At 59.0% G+C, this 19,780-nt stretch overlaps 1 protein-coding gene across 1 annotated transcript in view; it reads left to right on the forward strand.

The window, feature by feature from the left end:
• Positions 1–19,780, forward strand: part of LOC126251977 (brefeldin A-inhibited guanine nucleotide-exchange protein 1) — a 261,180-nt gene that overhangs the window by 86,669 nt on the left and 154,731 nt on the right. The window contains exons 9-11 of the mRNA XM_049952749.1: positions 14,245–14,414; positions 16,747–16,925; positions 17,041–17,239. Coding sequence (XP_049808706.1) covers positions 14,245–14,414; positions 16,747–16,925; positions 17,041–17,239 — 548 coding nt within the window. The remainder of the gene's footprint in view (positions 1–14,244; positions 14,415–16,746; positions 16,926–17,040; positions 17,240–19,780) is intronic.

Below are 19,780 nucleotides of genomic sequence, written 5' to 3' on the forward strand. Positions count from 1 at the left end.
ACCCGCCCCCCCGCTCCTACCCCCTCGCTCTTCTCGCCCCTCGCCCCCCTCATGCTCCCCCTCACCCCCCCCCGCCACAGCCGCAAGCGGGCTCGCCGCTCGCCCCCCAATGCCCCACCCACCGACACTCCCACCCACTGACCCTCCCCCCCACTGACCCTCCCCCCACTGACCCTCCCCCCACTGACCCTCCCCCCAACTGACCCTACCCCCAACTGCCCCTCCCCCCCAACTGCCCCTCCCCCCCAACTGCCCCTCCCCCCCAACTGCCCCTCCCCCCAACTGCCCCTCCCACCCAACTGCCCCTCCCCCCCAACTTCCCCTCCCCCCCAACTTCCCCTCCCCCCTAACTTCCCCTCCCCCCCAACTTCCCCTCCCCCCCAACTTCCCCTCCCCCCCAACTTCCCCTCCCCCCTAACTTCCCCTCCCCCCTAACTTCCCCTCCCCCCTAACTGCCCCTCCCCCCTAACTGCCCCTCCCCCCCAACTGCCCCTCCCCCCTACTGCCCCTCCCCCCTACTGCCCCTCCCCCCTACTGCCCCTCCCCCCCACAGCCCCTCCCCCCCACTGCCCCTCCCCCCCACTGCCCCTCCCCCCCACTGCCCCTCCCCGCCCACTGCCCCTCCCCGCCCACTGCCCCTCCCCGCCCACTGCCCCTCCCCGCCCACTGCCCCTCCCCGCCCACTGCCCCTCCCCGCCCACTGCCCCTCCCCGCCCACTGCCCCTCCCCGCCCACTGCCCCTCCCCGCCCACTGCCCCTCCCCGCCCACTGCCCCTCCCCGCCCACTGCCCCTCCCCGCCCACTGCCCCTCCCCGCCCACTGCCCCTCCCCGCCCACTGCCCCTCCCCGCCCACTGCCCCTCCCCGCCCACTGCCCCTCCCCGCCCACTGCCCCTCCCCGCCCACTGCCCCTCCCCGCCCACTGCCCCTCCCCGCCCACTGTCCCTCCCCGCCCACTGCCCCTCCCCGCCCACTGCCCCTCCCCGCCCACTGCCCCTCCCCGCCCACTGCCCCTCCCACTGCCCCTCCCCGCCCACTGCCCCTCCCCGCCCACTGCCCCTCCCCGCCCACTGCCCCTCCCCGCCCACTGCCCCACCCCCCAACTGCCCCTCCCCGCCCACTGCCCCACCCCCCTAACTGCCCCTCCCCCCTAACTGCCCCTCCCCCCCAACTGCCCCTCCCCCCCAACTGCCCCTCCCCCCCAACTGCCCCTCCCCCCCAACTGCCCCTCCCCCCCAACTGCCCCTCCCCCCCAACTGCCCCTCCCCCCCAACTGCCCCTCCCCCCTACTGCCCCTCCCCCTACTGCCCCTCCCCCCCACAGCCCCTCCCCCTACTGCCCCTCCCCCCCACAGCCCCTCCCCCCCACTGCCCCTCCCCCCCACTGCGCCTCCCCGCCCACTGCCCCTCCCCGCCCACTGCCCCTCCCCGCCCACTGCCCCTCCCCGCCCACTGCCCCTCCCCGCCCACTGCCCCTCCCCGCCCACTGCCCCTCCCCGCCCACTGCCCCTCCCCGCCCACTGCCCCTCCCCGCCCACTGCCCCTCCCCCCCACTGCCCCTCCCCCCCACTGCCCCTCCCCCCACTGCCCCACCCCCACCACTGCCCCCCGCTGCCCCTCTGCCCCGCTCCCCTCTGCCCCGCTGCCCCAAACACCGCCCCGCTGCCCCATACACCTCCCCCTTCCCTCCCCCCACCCACTGCCCCTCCCCCCACCCACTGCCCCTCCCCCCCACCCACAGCCCCTCCCCCCACCCACAGCCCCTCCCCCCCACCCACTGCCCCTCCCCCCCACCCACTGCCCCTCCCCCCCACCCACCCCCTCTCCCCCCACCCACCCCCTTTCCCCCCACCCACCCCCTCTCTCCCCACCCACCCCCTCCCCACCACCCACTGCCCCCCACCCACTGCCCCCCACCCACTGCCCCTCCCCCCACCCACTGCCTCCCCCGCCCACTGCCCCTCCCCGCCCACTGCCCCTCCCACTGCCCCTCCCCGCCCACTGCCCCTCCCACTGCCCCTCCCCGCCCACTGCCCCTCCCCGCCCACTGCCCCTCCCCGCCCACTGCCCCACCCCCCAACTGCCCCTCCCCGCCCACTGCCCCTCCCCGCCCACTGCCCCTCCCCGCCCACTGCCCCTCCCCGCCCACTGCCCCACCCCCCAACTGCCCCTCCCCCCTAACTGCCCCTCCCCCCCAACTGCCCCTCGCCCCAACTGCCCCTCCCCCCCAACTGCCCCTCCCCCCCCAACTGCCCCTCCCCCCTACTGCCCCTCCCCCCCACAGCCCCTCCCCCCCACTGCCCCTCCCCCCCACTGCGCCTCCCCGCCCACTGCCCCTCCCCGCCCACTGCCCCTCCCCGCCCACTGCCCCTCCCCGCCCACTGCCCCTCCCCCCCACTGCGCCTCCCCGCCCACTGCCCCTCCCCGCCCACTGCCCCTCCCCGCCCACTGCCCCTCCCCGCCCACTGCCCCTCCCCGCCCACTGCCCCTCCCCGCCCACTGCCCCTCCCCGCCCACTGCCCCTCCCCGCCCACTGCCCCTCCCCGCCCACTGCCCCTCCCCGCCCACTGCCCCTCCCCGCCCACTGCCCCTCCCCGCCCACTGCCCCTCCCCGCCCACTGCCCCTCCCCGCCCACTGCCCCTCCCCGCCCACTGCCCCTCCCCGCCCACTGCCCCTCCCCGCCCACTGCCCCTCCCCGCCCACTGCCCCTCCCCGCCCACTGCCCCTCCCCGCCCACTGCCCCTCCCCGCCCACTGCCCCTCCCCGCCCACTGCCCCTCCCCGCCCACTGCCCCTCCCCGCCCACTGCCCCTCCCCGCCCACTGCCCCTCCCCGCCCACTGCCCCTCCCCCCAACTGCCCCTCCCCCCCACTGCCCCTCCCCCCCACTGCCCCTCCCCCACCACTGCCCCCCGCTGCCCCTCTGCCCCGCTCCCCTCTGCCCCGCTGCCCCAAACACCGCCCCGCTGCCCCATACACCTCCCCCTTCCCTCCCCCCACCCACTGCCCCTCCCCCCACCCACTGCCCCTCCCCCCACCCACAGCCCCTCCCCCCTCCCACTGCCCCTCCCCCCCACCCACTGCCCCTCCCCCCCACCCACCCCCTCTCCCCCCACCCACCCCCTTTCCCCCCACCCACCCCCTCTCTCCCCACCCACCCCCTCCCCACCACCCACTGCCCCCCACCCACTGCCCCTCCCCCCACCCACTGCCTCCCCCACCCACTGCCCCTCCCCGCCACCCACTGCCTCTCTCCCCCCTCGCGCTTCCTCCCCCCTCGCGCTTCCTCCCCCCTCGCGCTTCCTCCCCCCTCGCGCCTCCTCCCCCCTCGCGCTTCCTCCCCCCACGCGCCTGCTCCCCCCTCGCGCCTGCTCCCCCCTCGCGCCTGCTCCCCCCTCGCGCTCCCTCCCCCCTCTCGCGCTCCCTCCCCCCTCTCGCGCTCGCTCCCCCCTCGCGCTACCTCCCCCCTCGGGCTACCTCCCCCCCCTCGCGCTACCTCCCCCCCCTCGCGCTACCTCCCCCCCCTCGCGCTACCTCCCCCCCCTCGCGCTACCTCCCCCCCCCCTCGCGCTACCTCCCCCCCCCTCGCACTACCTCCCCCCCCCTCGCGCTACCTCCCCCCCCTCGCGCTACCTCCCCCCCCTCGCGCTACCTCCCCCCCCTCGCGCTACATCCCCCCCTCTCGCTACCTCCCCCCCTCTCGCTACCTCCCCCCCTCGCGCTACCTCCCCCCCTCGCGCTACCTCCCCCCCCATGCGCTACTTCCCCCCCCCTCGCGCTACCCCCCCCCCTCGCGCTACCTCCCCCCTCGCGCTACCTCCCCCCCCTTCGCGCTACCTCCCCCCCCCTCGCGCTACCTCCCCCCCCCTCGCGCTACCTCCCCCCCCTCGCGCTAACTCCCCCCTCTTGCGCTACCTACTCTCCCACCTCCCGGAGTAGATGCCTGTCTTCCTGGAGCACTAGGGCTCATGGAAATGGCCATCATGCCAGTTGATGTTCACTGTGGCTGGGTGGGGGTCACGCCCACGGGGAGAGCCCCTGAACGTAGTGGGTGGCATCAGGGTGGATGACCCGCAATGAAGTGGACTAAGTCATCTCTTGCAGGTGACCGTACAGCATCAGCAGTCTCTAAGAAGGGCAAGATCGAATACAGTGGCGACAGGTATGACCCTAAATCGTTTCCCTCCCTTGCTACACCATGGAAGGAACATAGGGCTACAGAATAGAGAGAGCCATATTTGCCTCGGGTATTTAGTCTGTAGCAATTGATGGGGACTCCTTTCTGCATACAAAGCCTCAATTTTTCATTGAACACCTACAGCATAAGTTTGGAGAAGTGACAGCGCTGTTTGAGATGTGAAATGGCGCAGTCTTGATTCAGGCAGCATCCCCAACCCAATCCCAAGATTTTACTACTCCTGTGACAAGCTGGGTGATATTCCTGGTCCCGTCACTCCCCATAAAAGTCTCAACATGATCCAGGGGATCATTTTCCATCGCGATCTCCTATTGCAGTCTGACAATGAGCTCCGCGTCAATTTAGAGTGGCGGGGTGTTCATTTCATCCGGTGCGTTAACAGGGGACCTGAAGACAACAGGGTTGCTACCAGTGCCTTCGTCTTGGCGTTTGAGGGTGATTCATTGCCTGAAAACGTCAAGGTGATGGTTTACCAGTGTGACGTTAAACCATATGTCTCTCCCCCTATGCGGTGCTTTAAATGCTGGAAGTTGGGTCACGTCTTCCCGTTGCACTTCCAGCACCACATGTTGAGACTGCAGAAAACCACTGCACCCAGATGCCTTCCCACCCTCACAATAACGTCGTCCTCCGATGGAATCGCGTCTGTTTTTTTCCACCACCTGGCTGAGCTGTGGCAACTCATAAGCTTTGTACCTGCTCTCTGCATTGGCCTTCAGGAAACCTGGTTACTGAAATATGGACCCCTGCCCTCCATGGCTGTATAGGATATGACAAGAACCGTGGCTATGATAGTGTGTCAGGTGGAGTTTGTGTCAATGTCCTCAACTCAGTATGCAATGAATCTGTACCCCTTCACACCCCTCTTGAAGCTGTGGCTGTCAGGATAAGTACAATGCAGGAAATAACTGTCCGCAATGTATATCTTCCCCCTGATGGTGCAGTACCCCTGAACGCATTGGCTGCACTTAATGGTCAACTCCCTAAACCTTTCCTACTTTTGCGAGATTTTAACATTCATAACCCCCTTGTGGGGTGCCACTGTGCTTACTGGCCAAGGCAGAGATGTCAAAACTTTAATATCTCAGTTCGACCTCTGCCTCATAAATACAGGTGCCCCCACACATTTCAGTGTGGCACATGGCACATACTCAGCCATTGATCTCTCGTTTGCAGTCCTGGCCATCTGTCCACTGGAGAGCACATGATGACTTGTGTGGTAGTGACCAGTTCCCCATCTTCCTGTCACTGCCCCAGCATCAGGCCCACGGACGCCTGCCCCAATGGGCTTTAAACAAGGCAGACAGGGCAAGCCTTCACCTCTGCTGTCACCATTGAATCTCCCCCACATGGTAACATCTGTGTGCTGGCTGAGCAGGTAACTACAACAATCGTCTCAGAGGTGGAAAACACAATCCCTTGTTCTTTAAGGTGCCCCCGGAGAAAGTCAGTACCTTGGTGGTCACCAGAAATCACTAAGGAAATTAAGGAGTGTTGGCAAGCTCTACAGCGGCATAAGGTGCACCCTTCCCTGGATTACCTCAGTGTTTAAACGGCTCCATGTCTGCATTCGCCAACTTACCAAATGACGGAAAGAGGAGTGTTGGGGGAGATACGTCTTGACCATTGGGTGTCATAGGTCACCTTCCCAAGTCCGGGCGAAGATCAAACAAGTTTTTGGGTACCAGATGCCAACAGGTGTTCCTCGTGTTAACATAAATGGCATGTTATCTGCCGACGCAAACACGATTGCCGAGCACTTTCCTGAGCCCTATGTTCGTGCCTCTGTGTCGGAGAATTACCCCCCAGCTTTTTGCACTCTCAAACGGCGGATGGAAGGGAAAGTCCTCTCATTCACTACACGCCACAGTGAACCCTATAACGCCCCCTTTTACAGAGTGGTAGCTCCTCAGTGCCCTTGCACATTGCCCCAACCCAACTCCTGGGCCAGGTCGGATCTGCAGTCGGATGATCAAACATCTCTCGTCTGACTACAAGCGACGTCTCGTCATGATCTTTAACCAGATCTGGTGCAATGGCGTCTTTCCATCGTGCTCAAACCTGGCAAAAAACGTGCTTGATGTGGATAGCTATCGGCTAATCAGCATCACCAACATTCTTTGTAAGCTGCTGGTACGTATGGTGTGTCGGTGGGTCGCTCTACCTCTGATAATCTTGTGTCCCTCGTGTCTGCCTTTTCCAGATACCAACACCTTGTTGCGTCTTTTTTTTATTTACAGAAAGTGTATGACACCACCGGGCCACATAATACGAGTAGGGTCTCTGAGGCCCGCCTCCGATTTTTATCCAGAATTTCCTGTCACTCAGTACTTTCCATGTCCAAATTTGTCTCTCCCATAGTTCCTCCCATATCCAGGCGATTGAGGTGCCGCAGAGCTCTGTATTGAGAGTGTCTCTATTTTTACTGGCCATTAACGGTCTAGCAACAGCTGTAGGGCCGTCCATCTCACCCTCTCTGTAAGCAGATGACTTCTGCATTTCGTACTGCTCCACTAGTACTAATGTTGCTGAGCTGCACCTACAGGGAGTCATCCGCAGGCACAGTCAAGGGCTCTAGCCCACAGCTTCCAGTTTTCGGCCATAATGACGTGTTATGTCCTTCTGTCAGCATCATTCCATTCATCCAGAACCAGAACTTTACCTTACTGACAATCCCCTCATGTAGTGGAGATATATCGATTTTTAGGCTGGTTTTTGACACCCGCTTGACTTGGCTTGACTTCGCTTCCTCACCTTTTGTCAGCTTAAGTGGAAGTGCAGGCGGCACCTCAATGCCCTCTGCAGCCCGAACAACACAAACTGCAGTACAGATCGCTCTACTCTCTTGAAGCTCTACAGAGCCCTTGATCAATCCCAGTTTGACTATGGGAGTGTGGTTTATGGTTCGGCGGCACTCTCAGCATTGTGTTTACTCAACCCAGTGCACCACTGTGGCGTTCGACTCATGATGGGAGCTTTTAGGACAGGTCTGGTGACCAGTATCCTGGCGGAGGCTGGAGTCCCTCCATTGCACAACTGCTCATCAGTTACGTTGCACATGTTTGTAGTTCTCATTACCATCCCCTCTTCCCACCCACGGCAGTTCATCCCCCGCTTCGGCAGCCCAGATCAGGGCTTACAATTGCAGTTCACCTCCAATCACTTCTGTCTGAACTGGAGTCCTTGCTTTTACCACCCTATACTCGAGGTCCATTCACGTACACCTCCATGGTGTACACCTAGACTGTGGCTTCACCTGGATCTTTGACATGGCCCAAAGGACTCAGTTCACAGCTCTCCACTGTCACTTCCTCTCGATTCTTGACATGTGCCGAGGCCATGAAGTGGTTTACACAAACAGTGGCGGCTATATCTCGTGCTCTTCAGCACATCTGTTCATGCGCTGGGGAGTCGTTTCTTCTGTGAACTGACTCCTCTGTATGGAAGTCCTCGATGAAGGCCTCTCGCAGGGACTCCGTGGTTCTCTGCCCGCACCGCATTGGCCATGTTTTGGCGACCCACCTCTACCGTGAAGACTCAGTGTCGGTGCGGCACACAGTTCACAGTGGCCCATATCCTGGTGCACTGTCCCACTTTGACTGCCCTGTGACGAAATCTTGGGTTACTGTACTCGTTGCTGCTAATTTTATCTGCCAATGCCTCAGCAGCTGGTTTAGTTTTACGTTTTATTTGTGAGGGTGGGTCTTATCGTGTGATCTAAGTTTGAGTGCATGCCCTTTGTCCCTGTGTGTCCTCCACCCTAATGTTTTTAGGGTGGAGGTTTTAATGTCTTGCAGACTGGCTGGCTTCTCCTTTTTATTCTCATGGTCAGCCAGCCATGGAAATCTGTATTGTCGTTTTAATCTCTTCTAACAGTTTGTTGTGTTTCTATGGTTTTCTTCTCCTCTTTTCTCCATTTAAGTGTTTATTGCCCTTCCGCCATTCTTGTAGTTTTTCCTTTCTCTCTGTTTTGTGTAGTTGGTCTCACATGTTTTATTCTCACCCTTGTGGCATTGTTTTATTCGGAACTAGGGAATGATGACCTAGCAGTTTGTTCCCATCGACCCTCTTTTAAACCAACCAGCTAACCAACTGCCACACCCCCTTCCGCCCACCATCGGCCCCCATTCCGTCCCCCATCTGACCCCTTCCGCCCCACAACGGCCCATCACATCCCATTCCACATACGCCCCACAGATCACCCATCTTCCATCCCCCAACGGACGCCTCCCACACATCTGTAGGCTGCCACCCCCGATATCGCGATCGCCAATCCTTGGCTACCGCCCCCCCCCCCATGGCCATCGCTTCCCATGGCCACCGCCCCCGCCGTGGCCACCGCCCCCGCCGTGGCCACCGCCCCCGCCGTGGCCACCGCCCCCGCCGTGGCCACCGCCCCCGCCGTGGCCACCGCCCCCCGCCGTGGCCACCGCCCCCCGCCGTGGCCACCGCCCCCGCCGTGGCCACCGCCCCCGCCGTGGCCACCGCCCCCGCCGTGGCCACCGCCCCCCGCCGTGGCCACCGCCCCCCGCCGTGGCCACCGCCCCCGCCGTGGCCACCGCCCCCGCCGTGGCCACCGACCCCGCCGTGGCCACCGCCCCCGCCGTGGCCACCGCCCCCGCCGTGGCCACCGCCCCCCGCCGTGGCCACCGCCCCCGCCGTGGCCACCGCCCCCGCCGTGGCCACCGCCCCCGCCGTGGCCACCGCCCCCGCCGTGGCCACCGCCCCCGCCGTGGCCACCGCCCCCGCCGTGGCCACCGCCCCCCGCCGTGGCCACCGCCCCCGCCGTGGCCACCGCCCCCGCCGTGGCCACCGCCCCCGCCCCCGCCTTGGCCACCGCCCCCGCCCCCGCCGTGGCCACCGCCCCCGCCGTGGCCACCGCCCCCGCCCCCGCCGTGGCCACCGCCCCCGCCCCCGCCGTGGCCACCGCCCCCGCCCCCGCCGTGGCCACCGCCCCCGCCCCCGCCGTGGCCACCGCCCCCCGCCCCCGCCGTGGCCACCGCCCCCGCCCACGCCGTGGCCACCGCCACCGCCCCCGCCGTGGCCACCGCCACCGCCCCCGCCGTGGCCACCGCCCCCGCCCCCGCCGTGGCCACCGCCCCCGCCCCCGCCGTGGCCACCGCCCCCGCCCCCGCCGTGGCCACCGCCCCCGCCCCCGCCGTGGCCACCGCCCCCGCCCCCGCCGTGGCCACCGCCCCCGCCCCCCGCCGTGGCCACCGCCCCCGCCCCCGCCGTGGCCACCGCCCCCCGCCGTGGCCACCGCCACCGCCGTGGCCACCGCCCCCGCCCCCGCCGTGGCCACCGCCCCCGCCACCACCTCCCACTCTCCCAGTGGCCGCAGCCCCCGACACCCACCGCAGTGGCCGCCGCCCCCGACAACCCCCCCCACGCAGTGGCCGCCGCCCCCACAACACCCCCCACGAATTGGCCGCCGCCCCCTACCCCACACTTGGCAGTCGCCCGCGCACTGACCGCCCCCCCTAGTGGCCATCCCCCGCTGCCGCTCCTCCCCCCGCTGCCGCTCCTCCCCCCGCTGCCGCTCCTCCCCCCGCTGCCGCTCCCCTGCCCCCCCGCTGCCTCTACTCTGCCCCCCCCGCTGCATCTACTCTGCCCCCCCCGCTGCCTCTACTCTGCCCCCCCCCCCGCTGCCGCTCCTCTGCCCCCCCCAGCTGCCGCTCCTCTGCCCCCCCCCGCAGCCGCTCCTCTGCCCCCCACGCTGCCGCTCCTCTGCCCCCCACGCTGCCGCTCCTCTGCCCCCCACGCTGCCGCTCCTCTGCCCCCCCCCCGCTGCCGCTCCTCTGCCCCCACCCCGCTGCCGCTCCTCTGCCCCCACCCCGCTGCCGCTCCTCTGCCCCCACCCCGCTGCCGCTCCTCTGCCCCCCCCGATGCCGCTCCTCTGCCCCCCCCGATGCCGCTCCTCTGCCCCCCCCGATGCCGCTCCTCTGCCCCCCCCCCGATGCCGCTCCTCTGCCCCCCCCCGATGCCGCTCCTCTGCCCCCCCGCTGCCGCTCCTCTGCCCCCCCCGCTGCCGCTCCTCTGCCGCCCCCGCTGCCGCTCCTCTGCCGCCCCCGCTGCCGCTCCTCTGCCGCCCCCGCTGCCGCTCCTCTGCCGCCCCCGCTGCCGCTCCTCTGCCGCCCCCGCTGCCGCTCCTCTGCCGCCCCCGCTGCCGCTCCTCTGCCGCCCCCGCTGCCGCTCCTCCGCCCCCCCCCGCTGCCGCTCCTCTGCCCCCCCCGCGCTGCCGCTGCTCTGCCCCCCCGCGCTGCCGCTCCTCCGCCCACTCGGTCGCTCACCCCCCCCCCGCCCACTCGGTCGCTCACCGCCCGCGCAACCCCCCGCCCACCCCCCCCCGCCCATTCGGTCGCTCACTCCCCCCCCGCCCACTCGGTCGCTCACTCCCCCCCCCCCCGCCCACTCGGTCGCTCACTCCCCCCCCCCGCCCACTCGGTCGCTCACTCCCCCCCCCCGCCCACTCGGTCGCTCACTCCCCCCCCGCCCACTCGGTCGCTCACTCCCCCCCCCGCCCACTCGGTCGCTCACTCCCCCCCCGCCCACTCGTTCGCTCACTCCCCTCCCCGCCCACTCGGTCGCTCACTCCCCCCCCGCCCACTCGTTCGCTCACTCCCCCCCCCCGCCCACTCGGTCGCTCACTCCCCCCCCCGCCCATTCGGTCGCTCACTCCCCCCCCCGCCCGCTCGGTCGCTCACCCCCCCCCGCCCGCTCGGTCGCTCACCCCCCCCCCCGCCCGCTCGGTCGCTCACCCCCCCCCCGCCCGCTCGGTCGCTCACCCCCCCCCCCGCCCGCTCGGTCGCTCACCCCCCCCCCGCCCACTCTGTCGCTCACCCCCCCCCCGCCCACTCTGTCGCTCACCCCCCCCCGCCCACTCTGTCGCTCACCCCCCCCCCGCCCACTCTGTCGCTCACCCCCCCCCCCCGCCCACTCTGCGCTCACCCCCCCCCCGCCCACTCTGTCGCTCACCCCCCCCCCGCCCACTCTGTCGCTCACCCCCCCCCCCCGCCCACTCTGTCGCTCACCCCCCCCCCCCGCCCACTCTGTCGCTCACCCCCCCCCCGCCCACTCTGTCGCTCACCCCCCCCCGCCCACTCGGTCGCTCACCCCCCCCCCGCCCACTCGGTCGCTCACCCCCCCCCCCCCGCACTCGGTCGCTCACCCCCCCCCCGCCCACTCGGTCGCTCACCCCCCCCGCCCACTCGGTCGCTCACCCCCCCCCGCCCACTCGGTCGCTCACCCCCCCCCCCGCCCACTCGGTCGCTCACCCCCCCCCCCCGCCCACTCGGTCGCTCACCCCCCCCCCCGCCCACTCGGTCGCTCACCCCCCCACGCCCACTCGGTCGCTCACCCCCCCACGCCCACTCGGTCGCTCACCCCCCCACGCCCACTCGGTCGCTCACCCCCCCACGCCCACTCGGTCGCTCACCCCCCCACGCCCACTCGGTCGCTCACCCCCCCACGCCCACTCGGTCGCTCACCCCCCCACGCCCACTCGGTCGCTCACCCCCCCACGCCCACTCGGTCGCTCACCCCCCCCCCCGCCCACTCGGTCGCTCACCCCCCCCTCGGTCGCTCCCCCCCCCCGCCCACTCGGTCGCTCACCCCCCCCCCGCCCACTCGGTCGCTCACCCCCCCCCCCGCCCACTCGGTCGCTCCCCCCCCCGCCCACTCGGTCGCTCCCCCCCCCGCCCACTCGGTCGCTCCCCCCCCCGCCCACTCGGTCGCTCCCCCCCCCCGCCCACTCGGTCGCTCCCCCCCCCGCCCACTCGGTCGCTCCCCCCCCCCCCGCCCACTCGGTCGCTCCCCCCCCCCGCCCACTCGGTCGCTCCCCCCCCCCGCCCACTCGGTCGCTCCCCCCCCGCCCACTCGGTCGCTCCCCCCCCCGCCCACTCGGTCGCTCCCCCCCCTCCCACTCGGTCGCTCCCCCCGCCTCGCACTCGGTCGCTCCCCCCGCCTCGCACTCGGTCGCTCCCCCCCTCCCAATCGGTCGTTCCCCCCCCGCTCCCCCCCTCGGTCGCTCCGCCCGCCCCCACCCCCCCCCTCGGTCGCTCCGCCCGACCCACCCCCCCCTCGGTCGCTCAGCCCGCCCCCACCCCCCCCCTCGGTCGCTCCGCCCGCCCCCACCCCCCCCCCCCTCGGTCGCTCCGCCCGCCCCCACCCCCCCCCCCTCGGTCGCTCCGCCCGCCCCCACCCCCCCTCGGTCGCTCCGCCCGCCCCCACCCCTCCCCCCGTCGTTCGCTCCGCCCGCCCCCACCCCTCCCCCCGTCGTTCGCTCCACCCCCTGACTGCTACCTTTTGTCCCTCCTCCCCTCCCTCCACACCTTCCCTTTGCGCCTCTCTTTCTTTGCCATTTCCTCCATCTTTTCCACCCTCCTCCCTTTCTCTGTGCACTTCCTATCTTTCTGCTCATCCTCCCTCTCCCCTCTGTCCCTCCTTTTTCCACCCTCTTCCCTTTCTCTCTCTCTCTCTCTCTCTCTCTCTCTCTCTCTCTCTCTCTCTCTCTCTCTCTCTCTCTCTGCCCCTCTTTCTCCTTCGGTTTCCATCCTTCTCCCTTTCTCTGCACCCTCCCTATCTGCCGCCTCATATACAACAGCCTCAACTACCCTCTGGACTTCTTACATACCATTGTGCACCCGCTGAAGGACCTCCCTCACACTGCATCACTAGCCCTCCTCACATCTAGTGTCCTGTACTTCTGCCCCACTTCCATCTGCCCAGACAACGGCTGTTGATAATCATCAGATGTATTGCCATGGCCACAGGTGGAAGACACTGTAAGAGATGAGACATACTTGTGATGAGAAATTCCTGTTTACTCACTCCTTTAGAAGTGTGCTTCAGTTTGTACCAAGTATGTACCCACCAAACAAGAACAATGTCCAAAGCATCCAGAACATCCTTATCTGTGTACACAGGCTGGGGAAGGAGATGCAATCCCACTGGGTACCAGGGCACATGTAAATCTGGGTGTGTGTGGGGGGGGGGGGAGGGGGGGAATTAGCAGCTATGGCAGCCAAGGACACATACTGAAAATCTCAAGAGTCAGTTCGTCATTTCCCCTACATGTTATCATCTACCTGTTGATGTACTGAATAATGTACCAATGGAAAACGATTTGACTGGACTGACAGACAATAAGCTGTGATTGGCAAAGTCAACTATTTGCCTTGGTGCACATCCTTTTGATTATGTGGAAATACTTCTCACTTGTCAGTAGATAGAACACAGTCAGATGACTCATCATGTCCTTCATTTTCCACAGGACCATTGTAAGTGTGTTGCTTCTGATGTACAGACTAGAGTATGCTGGATTTTGATGGCCATGTATTTCCAGTGTAGGCACCAATGACTAACTTGCCTGCCTTTCTTTACTCTATTTTAGAGGACAGTGAAATAAATGTGGAACAGATTTTGAAGATCTAGCAGGGTGTCCAGCGTCCTGGAAAACATGGTTTTGCATTTTTCCTAAAAACCCTGGGAAAGGCATGATGTCTCATTTGATTTGGGGCAGAGGCATTTGCTTGCCTTCTGCTTGGCTTGATGCCATACTGTGCTCACTGCTCACACTCAGCTTGGTGCTGCACTGTTGTTTTGGCATTCCACAACCTCTCCTCTTGCTCAGTCCAATGCAGCGGTCAGCCAGCCCAGCCTGGACAAGTCCAGACAAGCTATGCAGATGTTTGTTGTTGTTGTTGTTGTTGTTGTTGACATGGAATGGTTTGCTCCACACCTGTCACTCCAGCCAGGCCGTGCTACCCTGGTTTGTTGTGTTGTCACTTTGTGTGTTTGTGACACAATGTGATCAGCCAGGATCTATGATGAGTAGCTTTTATAATGTGAACTTCATGAAGAAATCAATGCTTGAGAAAACTGTCAATAATTGCAAATGAATTTTTAATTGTCTACTTTCTTTATTATTTATATCATATTATGTACTTCTGTACATTGTAATAGTTGTTTCTTTTTTTTATTATTCATATCATGTAGATTTGTTCCTTTTTTTATTATTCATATCATGTAGATTTGTTCCTTTCCTGCAGGTATTTTTCAAGGAAATATTTTTAAACATATTGGAAACCTCAAGTTCATCATTTGAGCACAAGTGGATGGTGATACATGCATTGACAAGAATATGTGCAGATGCTCAGAGTGTTGTAGACATTTATGTCAATTATGACTGTGATCTTTCTGCTGCAAACTTGTTTGAAAGGTGAGTATTGGTAATCTGGAGATTTAATTACATGAATCTTTTACCTGAAATTAGTCAAAAACTGTGCATAAAGTTGGATAGAAGGTTCAGTGAAGGATCTTCAATAACAACATTTAACAGCAACAACAACAGCACTCAATAACCATTCAAATTACCAGAAAATTACAACAGCTACGAGGTTGTTTCCAAAAGGTACACAGCTGTATGAAGGTGCTTTATTTGCAACTACCGGTCTCGCATCAGTATCCACGCAACTTCAGGTTTATAATGGTTATATTTCCACAATGTAGATGGACAATTAGGGTGTCGCAGCTTTTCAGGAATTATCCACATTAAAAGTCAAACCACAATGGTGGGTTGTCATAATAAAAGTGAGTTCACCCTCAAGATATTTGTAAAATTGTACAAAGCAGACTGTTGAATGGGCCAGGCCGGATAATACCATGTGGGATTTGGTAGATACTAACTGTATAAAATCAATGAAGTAAAGCTTAAAATCCTGTGTAATTTGTGTACTTCCATCTTATTGATAACCAGTCTCATGTGGTGTAAGCAGCCTGTGGAAGCTAGCAGTACACTGAAAGGCGGAAGCCTGCTTACTCCATATCAGCCAGTTACCAGTACAGAAGTAGTATGCACGTTACCTAGGATTTCAATTTTTACTTCTTTGGTTTTATGCAGATGGTGTTTGGCGGATCTTAGATCCCACATGGTGTTATCCACACTGGCTCATTCAGCATGCATTTTTACAAGCATCTTTTGGGTGTACTCAGTTTCATTATGACTACCCACCATTGTGGTTTACTTTTTAATGTGGATAACTTCCAAAAAGCTGGGACTCCCCAATTGTCCATCTACAGTATGGAAACATAGCCATTATAAACCTGAAGATGAGTTTATACTGATGTAAAACTGGTAGCTACGAATAAAGCATCTTCATAAGCTATGTGGGTTTTGAAAATACCTCTACAGTCTTCTAATTGTTGTAATTTTTATGATGATTTGAATGGTTGTTAGTGTTGTCTGCTGTTATAGTTGTTAATAATGTCTCTGAGCTTTGGTAGCCCTACACAGAAAGTTGTTTGTAATAAGGTTTTGTTGTAATGAAATAATCAACTGCCCCTGCATTAAGGTATTGAAATTTGTCAACTGTTTACAAAGTCTTGTCACAGTATTCGTACTGAAATTTATTTTAAAAAATAACAATGTTGTTTAAATTTTAGAGTCTGTAATTTATTTTTACTATTTTGTAATGTCCCAGAATTTACAGATGCTCTTCAGAAGGTTGCTGGATGCTTATTTTACTTTTAAGATTGGACTATTTTTAAAAATAGAGATAATAATATTTCTTTTTGTGCCATTCTGTTGGGAACTGAACAGCAAGAAATTTTAAGTAATGGTTTTGTTCAGGATGCTCCCATTAATGTTCATGAGTAGTATATGGAAATCATTTGTAATTGCTTGGTTGAGATTTGCTGTATGGGGTGAACTAACTATAAGTTTGTTCAAATGCTATCTTGGTAGTTTCTGTATGATCGCAGTGAGCATGTATGCAATTCAGCAAATATTACAACTTCAGAAAAGGCCATTTTCATTTTGGTGGACTCATTTTATGTGCTGTTCAACCAGGATTAAGCCCGTAACACTGAAAGATGCTATATTTGATTCTCATCATCTTGTATATAGTTTTGTTTCTGTTGCACATTTTTAATTTTTTTTTATTTTTTTTCATTTTTTATTTTTTTTTTTCATTTTTTATTTTTTTAAAATGTGGAGTCCACAATGTGATGTTACTAAAGTAAAATTATGTTACATCTCTGTTCTTGGTGTGAAACTTCAAGGGGCATACATTCTAATCACTGGGAGGACCAGATGAATAAATTTTGAAAATTTTGTGAGAAAAAATTAGGTACCTCATTTCTTGATTTGTTGCAGGATCTTGTAGTTTTGTAGCATATTTTCCCCCTAGTTCTGTATTTTCTGCTTCACTGGGCACTGTTTGATTTGGTATTCTGCTGCGATGAAATGTTGAAGAGTAAAAATGTTTGTCACTGTCTTTTGAATCCTGTGTTGTAAATGTACTGTCAGGGTTATTATCACAAAGAGCCTGAGGAATTGCATTGGAAATTCAGCTGAATATTTTGGAACAGATTTGCTAACAACTTAATATTATAAAATTTATGTGAGACTAGTAATTCTTTGCTGAAAAGAAATTTTATTTAATCTATATCGTGTGAGAGTGGTGCTTCTTCTGTACATCTTATTTACAATTGTGTTGTATGTATATGTATGTAGATTTCCTTTGGCTATTTAAGGTGAGGTTATTTTTCAGGCTGGTGAATGATTTGTCAAAGATAGCTCAAGGCAGGCAAGCATTGGAATTAGGAGCCACTCCAAACCAAGAAAAGTCAATGAGAATACGAGGTTTGGAATGCCTAGTCTCCATCTTGAAATGTATGGTTGAATGGAGCAAAGATCTATATGTAAACCCCAACTCTCAAACAACGCTGGGTAAGCATAATGTTTACTTACTATCAGGATGTACACTTATATATAGAGGTAATTGAGGGTAGTATCCGCTTTTGATTTGTGAAACAAAGCTGTGTACCTTACTTACGTTTTAAAGGTTCAGAGAGACCTGCTAAAGATGTTGAAGCTGATAGTTCTACAAAGACAAGTATCCAGTCATATGGTGGAAGCAGCAACAGTTTAAATTCAGGCTCCTCTATTCCTAGCAGCCTGAACAACAGAGAGGTGCTTGATAGTCCAGAACAGTTTGAGGTGCAAAAACATCAGAAAGAGATATGGGAGACTGGAATTACTTTGTAAGTCACAACTTCTACAAGAAACTTGCTTGATATGTCAATGAAATTACTGTACATATTTTTTTATTTTTTGTAAAGGTAACAACTCACCAAATAGTAAATGTGTGGAGTCGTTGACAGACACATAAGCAGAAGAGAAAATTTTGATAGCTTTTGGACAGAACATTTTTTTAATTAGAAAATGCGTGCGCGCGCGCACACACACACACACACACACACACACAGGGTTGTTGACACTTACCGTTTTCTGGGATTGCTGTTCGATGCCCGTGGGGTGCAAACTGTAATACGCTACTGCTGCTCTACAAAGCCCTCATGCTGTCTTAACTCGATTATGGGAGTGTGGCGTATGGCTCAGCATTGCAACTGCTGGACCCCGTTCACCACTGTGGGGTTGGACAGGAAACAGGAGCATTCCGCACCAGCCCTGTTAATAGCCTACTTGCTGAGGCTGGGGTTCCTCCACATCGTGTCCGGCATCAACAGCTCTTAGCTAACTATGCTGCACACGTCCGTTGTTCGCCCCGTCACCCTAACTACAGTCTCCTTTTTGCTAATGCGGCAATCCCACACCGGCAGCCGCGATCAGGACATACAATTGGGATCCGTGTTTGGTCACTCCTTAGTGAACTCGAGTCTTTGCCTCTTCCATCTGCTTTCCAGGTGCGCCCACATACACCATCTTGGTGTATTCGTCGGCCGCAGCTTCGGCTGGACCTCACAATGGCAAAAAGGTTCAGTTCCTACTGCAGTCCTGCGCCGCCAATTTCTTGCTCTCCTAGACGCATCCCGTGACTCAGAGATTATCTATACCGATGGCTAGATGGTTGATGCTCATGTGGGGTACGCTTATTCTCATGCGGACTATGTAGACCAGCACTCCTTGCCGGAAGGCTGTAGTGATTACACTGCAGAGCTAACAGCCATTTTTCGTGCCCTTGAGCATATTCGTACCAGCACTGGAGGGTCCTTTGTCATTTGCAGTGACTCTCTCAGTAGTCTGCAGGCTCTTGACCAGTGCTACCCACACCATCCCATTGTTGTTGCCATCCAGGAGTCTGCTCACACTCTTGAACAGTGTGGACATTCGCTGGTGTTCATATGCACCCCGGGACACGTTGGGATAGCAGGAAACGAACTCACCGACAAGTTAGCCAAAGAGGCTACCCGCAAACTGACGCTGGAGATCAGCCTACCGGCAACTGATCTCCAATTGGTGTTGGGCCGTTGGGTCTTTGGGCTCTGGGGAGATGAATGGCGCACTCTGCACCCAACAAGCTGCGGCGAGTAAAGGAGACCACGACTGTGTGGGGGGTCTCCATGTGGGCCTCTCACATGGATTCTGTTCTTCTCTGTAGGCTCCGCATTGGTCACTCTTGGCTGACGCATGGCCATCTGCTGCGTCGAGAGGCCCCCCTAATTGTCTCTGTGGTGTAAACATGACGGTGGCCCATATGTTGTTGGAATGTCCTCTTTTAACCGCCCTCAAGCAAACTTTTAATCTCCTCGGTGATTTATCATCTCTTTTAGGTGACAATGTCTCTATGGCAGATTGGGTTTTAAGTTTTATTCGTGCAAGCGGCTTTTATAAGTCCATCTAATTTTGTTGCGTCGCCCTCTTTTGTGCTGTATATTTTACTTAGTTTTGTGTTGTACTTAGACTCCACCCTAATCTTTTAGGCTGGAGGTTTAACATGTTGCAGAGTGGCTGGCTCACACTTTTATTTTCGTGATCAGCCAGCCACGGTTCTCTGCTGTACAGTTTTACTTCTTTCTGCCTTTCTTCTATATGTTGGTTTTGCCGTTGTGCTCCATTTTCCATGTTGCCTTACCGTTGACCTTGGGGCTTTTCTTCCCCCGGAATTTTTTTTTTCCAATCTTGCTTCTGAGCATGTAGGCGACCTAATACTTCTTCTGTTCAGTGAGCTGTTAACTTTTTCCAAAAACTGCTTGATACTAACACAGAATACAGCAAAATTTTAGCAGAATATCATGTGACACTGTAATGCAAGTCTGGGTTCCTGCCCAGGAGGAAGCAGATTCATATTTCATGTTTTAATTGTAGTAAATCAGGCTTAAGTGTATACTAGAAGCAGATTCATATTTCATGTTTTAATTGTAGTAAATCAGGCTTAAGTGTATACTAGAAAGGGCTTTGGCATGAGTGCTGTGAAACTGCATTCACATATATTGATATGCCTGTGTTTGGCTGGCAGGAGAAAACACTCAGATAAATATTCAACAGAGGCCCTATCTTTACATCTACAGAAATTAATCACTGGACAAAATTTATTACTGATTAAAGATAAAAGTTTTTATTTTAGTCTATAGTTACAATTTTTTTCCTCTCTCTCTCTCTCTCTCTCCCTCCCCTCTCTCTCTCTCTCTCTCTCTCTCCCTCCCCTCTCTCTCTCTCTCTCTCCCTCCCCTCTCTCTCTCTCTCTCTCTCTCCCTCCCCTCTCTCTCTCTCTCTCTCTCCCCTCTCTCTCTAACTCTCTCTCTCTCCCCTCTCTCTCTAACTCTCTCTCTCTCTCTCTCTCT

Source organism: Schistocerca nitens, chromosome 4 (assembly GCF_023898315.1).
Source record: "Schistocerca nitens isolate TAMUIC-IGC-003100 chromosome 4, iqSchNite1.1, whole genome shotgun sequence".
Taxonomy (NCBI): domain Eukaryota; kingdom Metazoa; phylum Arthropoda; class Insecta; order Orthoptera; family Acrididae; genus Schistocerca; species Schistocerca nitens.